Source organism: Palaemon carinicauda, chromosome 8, assembly GCF_036898095.1.
Source record: "Palaemon carinicauda isolate YSFRI2023 chromosome 8, ASM3689809v2, whole genome shotgun sequence".
NCBI lineage: Eukaryota > Metazoa > Arthropoda > Malacostraca > Decapoda > Palaemonidae > Palaemon > Palaemon carinicauda.
This window is the reverse complement of record NC_090732.1, coordinates 5,157,317-5,164,816: the sequence shown is the minus strand read 5'-3', so window position 1 is coordinate 5,164,816 and position 7,500 is coordinate 5,157,317. Positions and strand designations below refer to the sequence as shown.

The window sequence follows — 7,500 nt, the reverse complement described above, 5'->3', positions numbered from 1 at the left end:
TATATATATATATATATATATACATATATATATATATATATATAATATATATATATATATATATATATATATACATAATATATATATATATATATATATACATACATACATACATACATACATATATACATATATATACATATATATACATATATATATATTTATATATATGGCCCTGTTTCAATCATCTTCAATAACGTTTGCCTCACGTTTGGAATACTGATAGCAAAACTCCCCCAAAGGAACTAGTACTTTATGTGAATTACTCTTACCAGAATGATCTTCTCTATTGTTGAGTAAACGTAAAACCCAATCGTCTGTAATGTCATCGACTGTCTGGAGAAGGTTCACTTCTGTGTCTCTCTCCATCTTAGGTCCCTCTGGAAAAGAAAGGAAAAAAAAATAGAAATAAAAATGATATTTGATTTCATGAGTAAGGACTGACTTTACACAATCTGTTGCGAACAATTTTTACGAACTCCGATAGATATCTTATTATATAGCTGTTTAATTTTTTTTTTAAAGCCCCAAAATGAATGTATAAAAATAAATAAACACAGACACACAAGGGTAATGACGTCACTATATCATGTTGTATATCACAAGATAGGCAATTGAATTATGCACATTTTAATACTAATTTCAAGCAAATCTGATAAAAATTAATCACGTTGTATATCACAGGATAGGCAGTTAAATTATACATATTTTGGCACTAGTTTCATGCATATCAGATAAATAATGCCCTCAATATATCATATTGTTATTATTATTATTATTATTATTATTATTATTATTATGATTATTATTATTGTTATTATTATTATTATGATTATTATTATTATTATTATTATTATTATTATTATTACTTGCTAAGCCACAACCCTAGTTGGAAAAGCAGGATGCTATAAGCCCAGGGGCCCCAACAGGAAGAAAACACAGTGAGGAAAGGAAACAATGAAAAATAGAATATTTTAAGAACCGTAACAACATTAGAATAAATATTTCCCATATAAACTATAGATAACTTTAACAAAAACAAGAAGAGAAATTAGATAGAAATAGTGTACCCGAGTGTACCCTCAAGGCTATGACACTACCCAAGACTAGACAACAATGGTTTGATTTTTGAGTGCTCTTCTAGAGGAGATGCTTACCATAGCTAAAGAATCTAATACCCTTACCAAGAGGAAAGTAGCCACCGAACAATTATAGGGCAGTAGTTAACCCTTTGGGTGAAGAAGAATTAGTTTTTTAATTTGTGACCTCATCTTGACCTTTGACCCGATCATGTTGTATAATACAAGATAGGTAATTGATTTATTCATATTTTGGAACTAGTTTCATGCAAATCGGATTAAAATTGCTATATATTTGCAGAAAGAGGTCACTTGACCTGTGCCTGCCATAAAAGTTAATAGGAAAAGTGAGAGAGTTACTGAGCGGGTTCCTATTTTGCAGTGGCCTAGACAAAGTTTGACTTTCATGTTGGGAATGTTGGCAGTTTAGCTGTATGGAGTTTAGTTTTTCTGGTTGTTTTTTCACCTCCAAAACTTAAATTCTCAGAATATATAAAGAAAGTTTAACTTTAAACACAGATGTGGTAATAATTTGGGTCACTTCTTGTCGTGCTAATAAATCATTTATTCTTTATCAATTGATTCTATCGCATTATCTTATCAAAGTGATGGTGGAAAAACTTTTCATATCACAGGAATTTATTCTGTTACTGTATCTTTTACTCCTTTGAAAAATATATTATGGAAATCATAGGAAGGAACTGGGTGCAGCCCAAAATCTTTAACATGCTCCACCCACAATCATTGTGATTGGCTCCTACCTTGTCACTCCTTATTCTAGTGAAAAGGATTAGATAATGAAGGAGACTATAGGTAATTATGATACTTTGAAGGTACCCCACGTGGCTAGCTTACACGTCCATGTATGGCTTGCCAGTACAGAGGAGTAATGGCATAATGTTTATTTGCGAGTGAAGCGAGCATCAGCGGAGTAAAGACCATTTTAGCGGCTATAATCACGATGCGTTTGGGCTTATCATGTTGAAAGATTTTTGGCTGCGCCCAGTGTCAACAGCAGAAATAATGTATGATTATAGGAAAAGAAATAATCCTATTTAATGTCATCGGTAAGCGATAGCTTTTGACCTTATTTCTTACTACTTTGCTTAATTTGATTCTCGTTTATTTTACTTTACTTTGATTCTCGTTTATTTTACTTTACTTTGATTCTCTTTTACTTTACTTTACTTTGATTCTCTTTTACTTACTTTACTTACTTTGATTCTCTTTTATTTTACTTTACTTTGATTCTCGTTTATTTTACTTTACTTTGATTCTCTTTTACTTTACTTACTTTGATTCTCTTTTACTTACTTTTCTTATTTTCGCTTTAACTTACTTTGATTCTCTTTTACCTACTTTAATTCTCTTTTACTTACTTTAATTCTCTTTAACTTACTTTACTTACTCTGATTCTCTCTTACTTACTTTACTTACTTTAATTCTCTATTCCTGGTACTATTCAGGATGCCTGAGAACTTTAAATCAATCAATCAATCCTGGTACTATCACTCATGGGAACCCTAGATACTACAGAACCTACAAGATGTTATACATTCTTTTGTATTTAGAGTTTGACACAGGTCTACTGTGGCCTCTAGAGGCTTTAAATATACGACCCCAAGACTAAACAATAAGCTCCTACGAGACATCCGAATGATTGAAGATATAAAGTCTTTCAGGAGGAAATTAAACTTTCTTATTCTGTGAGTGCTTCGATAGTGACGATTCAAGAGTAATCGAGCAATACGTGATATGAATTGTTAAATGCTCTCGAACGAACATAATAAAACGACAGTGGAGATCCTACAGAGAGTAGGGATCCCCTGCTGTACAGGACCGGAAAAGTAGCCCTTGAACTAAAGTGAAGTTAAGTAATTAGCGTTACTTTACAAATCCACATTACGGAAGAACTTAAAAAACAAAGAAAGTATTCAGCTTTCTATGAAAGACTTAATATGTAATGGGTGTTGTTTGTTATGCTCTTTTCACTTAGAATTCTTATACGGTGATATATCTAATGATCTTTTATAATTATTATTATTGTTGTTATTATTATTATTATTATTATTATTATTATTATTATTATTGTTATTATCATTATTATTATTATTAATAATAATTATAATTATAATTATTATTATTTTTATTTTTATTATTATTATTATTATTAATATTACTACTACTTACTAAGCTACAACCCCAGTGTGAAAAGCAGGATGCTATAAGCCCAGGGGCTCCAACAGGGAAAATAGCTCAGCGAGGAAAGGAAAAGATGAAAATTAAAATATCTAAAGAACAGTAACATTATAAAATAAATATCTCCTAAATAAACTATAAAAACTTTATCAAAACAAGAGGAAGAGAAATAAGATGGAGTAGTGTGCCCGAGTGTACCCTCAAGTAAGCGAACTCTAACCCAAGACAGTGGAAGACCATGGTACAGAGGCTATGGCACTACCCAAGACAAGAGAACAATGGTTTGATTTTGGAGTGTCCTTCTCCTAGAAGAGCTGCTTACCATAGCTAAAGCTTCTCGTCTACCCTTGCAATATCTAAAGCTTTCATTGTTCGGACGCGCAGTCCTACAGGTGTATTTACGGTATTAATCAGATTAATTTCTGAATATTATCACTCGGGTTGTGGTGGTCGATTTGGCAACGTCCCTGACTGGTGAACGCCAGACTGGGGTCGAGTCCCGCTTAAACTTTTTAGTTTCTTTGGTCGTTGTAACCTCATAGCTAAGGAGGGGGTGTTGGGGGAGCCTATAAGTGTCTCTGCTGAGTCATCAGCAGCCATTGCCTGGCCCTCTTTGGTCCTAGCTTGGGTGGAGAGTGGGCTTGGGCGCTGATCTTATGTCAGTCTCTGGGGCATTGTCCTGCTATATAGGGCAGTGTCACTGTCCCTTGCCTCTGCCATTCATGAGTGGCCTTTAAACCTTTAAACTCGTGGCTTTGCCCAGAGGGTCGACGAATGTAGCACATGGTACAGTTGGCTGCATTAATTCCGGTACAATGACGTCTCCTTAGCTTCCCTAGAAGTGTATCGGAATTGATGGAGCCAACGGTACAACATGGAAAGGTCATAGAAGCTTTCATTTACACTATATGGGGATTGTACTATAGGTACATTCACGAATTAGTATGTGCAGTAGCATTTTACTAGTCGTTGTACCTTGGTACGGTCGTTCTAACCTTGTAAAAGGAATCCGGTCTATGTTACAATAGTCTCACCTAAGATATATTGTTATGCTGCCCAGTTTTCTATGTTTCGTGTGTTGTAGGCGCATTTTCTTTTATGGCTAAACACGAGTTTTATCTTTGATGTTAAGAGGGTTCCAAGATAAGCCAGTTACGATGTTTAAATAAAGAGAAATAGACATCAACACTTCCAGCTGCTGTTTCAATTATTGTTGAAATATCTGTATGCAGCCAGCGAGTTAAAATCAATATTGGGAGTAGCATACTTGAAAAGATTTGTAATCTTGATAAATTTAGGTCACTAAGGAGATATTGCAACGCTTTCCTTCATTCTTTGAATGAATAAATTATTTCTTTAGATGAATAGATTATTTCTTTAAATGAATAAAATACAAACTATTTCTTTAAATGAATAAAATACAAACTATTTCTTTAGATGAATAAATTATTTCTTTAAATGAATAAAATACATAAAAGAAAACCGACAGTTATTTTTGTTCTAAAGGTTTTCACTGAAATGTTGAATGAATTAAATTATATGGCGCAGTGTCTCTTCGGGGAATTGTGAACGTTTCTGACATCGATCATGTTTATACCATTTCTTGATCAAATAAAATTAGTCGTGATGTAAGGTATAATGGAAATTAAACTTTTTGTCTTATTATTTGTTTTTTCAAAGAGTAATCGCACCAACTTTCCTTTGCAAAACAAATACTTGTCTATTGACTAGATCACACTCATTGCATAATTCCTTACAATAATTACTCATTGTAAGATGAATCCAAACAATAACTAGAGGGGCACTCAGTAGAGCGCAGACCTCCGCCGTGGCAGCTTATCTCTCGACCTTTTGTTGACCTGACCTGAACCTTTAACCTTAACACGTATTAATAGGCGTGGATTTTCCTACATTCAAATATGAACCAAGTTGAGTTCTTTGTGACAACGATGTCCAAACTTATGGCTGATTATGTGAATTAGACATTTTAAGTGACCTTGCCCTTCCAAAATTTAATCATCTCCAGAATTTTACATAAGTTAGTTTCTGCAAGTTTCATTACTCTTCGATTATAATAGTGGCCAGCAAGCTGTTCACAAACAAACACACGCACACACAAATTAAAAACTCACAAACAGGGGCGAAAACATTCCAATTACTCATTGCAATATGAATCAAAAAACAATAATTACTGTATAGTTTTACTGTTTATGGTAACATAAAACCAATTCGAAACGGGAAATTTAATCGTTTAGTTAAGGTTAAAATCCTTAAATATTTTCCATAGGCATCTGTATATATTCTATAAACAAATGTTTATAGAATATATACAGGCTAAGTGAAACTATAAGAGAGATTACTCGAGTGCCATATGTGGATGAGATGATGATGAGGGGTAGATGGAGATGGTTTGTGCATGCTCTTCGCACTCCCCGAGAGAGATTAGTTCACCAAACTTTCAACGGGGTTCCACAAGGCACTAGAACAATTGGAAAACCCAGACCTACATGGCTGAGGACTTTGAAGCGCGAAGTAGATGATGATGAATGGAGAAGTATTATATTAAAAGCTCAAGATAGAGACGACTGGCGAAATCTAACCGAGGCCCTTTGCGTTAATAGGCGTAGGAGGAGATGATGATGATGATAACGGTAAAAATAGCATTGCGTGAGACTTGATAAAATTTAGAACATGGTATGAAAAAAGTGAATTTTTTCATATACCTAATCATATTTTCATTGAATTTCGTGCATTTAAGCATCTCATGAGATATCATCTTGATTTATCGGAGATATACTCTTAAGGTATTCATAAATTGAGCAATTTTTCTAAAGCTTTATAACAATTATATTCAATTACTCATTTTTTTTATACCTGTTCTCTATAATAGTTAAAGTTACTTGAATCAAGTACGTTATTCTTCCCTTTCATAAAAAAGATGGAATAAGACCGTAACAATTTTTAAAAATATGTATATCCCTTATGGGTGTGTCTAGTTATATATTACAGATCAGTTGCTCTATGAAATATCGAAGTGTTTAGGTATGTCTTTACTAGATACTTTGTATTGTCTGTAAGAAGAATGTAAAAATCATTTGCCTTTTTCAAATTATGAAATTGAATTACTATTATTATTACAAATATTTATTAGTATGAATTCTTAATATTGTCACTATTTCAAAAGAATGTTCAGAGTATTAACAAAAATAACTAAATGCTGAACCGAATTCAGAATCATCATGGACCGGAGTTTCTGTATTTCATTCCGGCTTAAGTCGACAATATTAGCCTTGAAATGATAAAAGGTAACCATAGGTCGAAAATGTTAGCCTTAGAATAGTGAAAGGTAACCGTAGGTCAAAAATATTAGCCTTAGATTACTGAAAGGTAACCGCAGGTCGAAAATATTACCCTTACATTATTGAAAGGTAACCGTAGGTCGACAAGATTAGCCTCAAATTAGTGAAAGGTAACTGCAGGTCGACAATATTAGTGTTAGATTAGTGAAAAGTAACTGTAGGTCGACAATATTAGCCTTAAATTAGTGACAGGTAACCGTAGGTCGACAATATTAGCCTTAAATTAGTGAAAGGTAACCGTAGGTCGACAATATTAGCCTTAAATTAGTGAAAGGTAACCATAGGTCAACAAGATTAGCCTTAAATTAATGAAAGGTAACCATAGGTCGAAAATGTTAGCCTTAAATTAGTGAAAGGTAATCGTAGGTCGAAAATATTAGCCTTAAATTAGTTAAGGTATTCGTAGGTCGAACATATTAGGCTTACGTTAGTGAAAGGTAACCGTAGGTCGAAAATATTAGCCCTAAATTAGTGAAAGGTAACCGTAGGTCGAAATTATTAGCCTTACATTGGTGAAAGGTAACTATAGGTCGACAAGATTAGCCTTAAATTAGTGAAAGGCAACCGCAGGTCGACAATATTAGCCTTAAATTAGTGAAAGGTAACTGTAGGTCGACAACATTAGCCTTATATTAGTAAACGGTAACTGTAGGTCGACAATATTAGCCCTAAATTAGTGAAATGTAACCGTAGGTCGAAATACAAGCCCTAAATTTGTGAAATGTAACCGTAGGTCGAAAATATTAGCCTTAAATTTGTGAAAGGTAACCGTACTGTAGGTCGAAATTATTAGCCTTACATTAGTGAAAAGTAACCATAGGTCGAAAATATTAGCCTTAAATTAGTGAAAGGTAACTGCAGGG

At 33.4% G+C, this 7,500-nt stretch overlaps 1 protein-coding gene and 1 long non-coding RNA gene across 8 annotated transcripts in view; one reads left to right on the top strand and one right to left on the bottom strand.

Annotated features, from left to right (window-relative positions):
- LOC137644811 (uncharacterized) overlaps nt 1-7,500 on the top strand; it is a 790,433-nt gene that overhangs the window by 734,807 nt on the left and 48,126 nt on the right. The window lies entirely within an intron of this gene.
- Nucleotides 1-7,500, bottom strand: part of LOC137645610 (uncharacterized) — a 21,759-nt gene that overhangs the window by 13,320 nt on the left and 939 nt on the right. For all 6 annotated transcript variants that reach the window (XM_068378413.1, XM_068378412.1, XM_068378411.1 and 3 more), the window contains one exon: nt 273-380. In XM_068378413.1, the coding sequence (XP_068234514.1) occupies nt 273-369 (97 nt within the window). In that variant the 5' untranslated portion in view covers nt 370-380. The remainder of the gene's footprint in view (nt 1-272; nt 381-7,500) is intronic.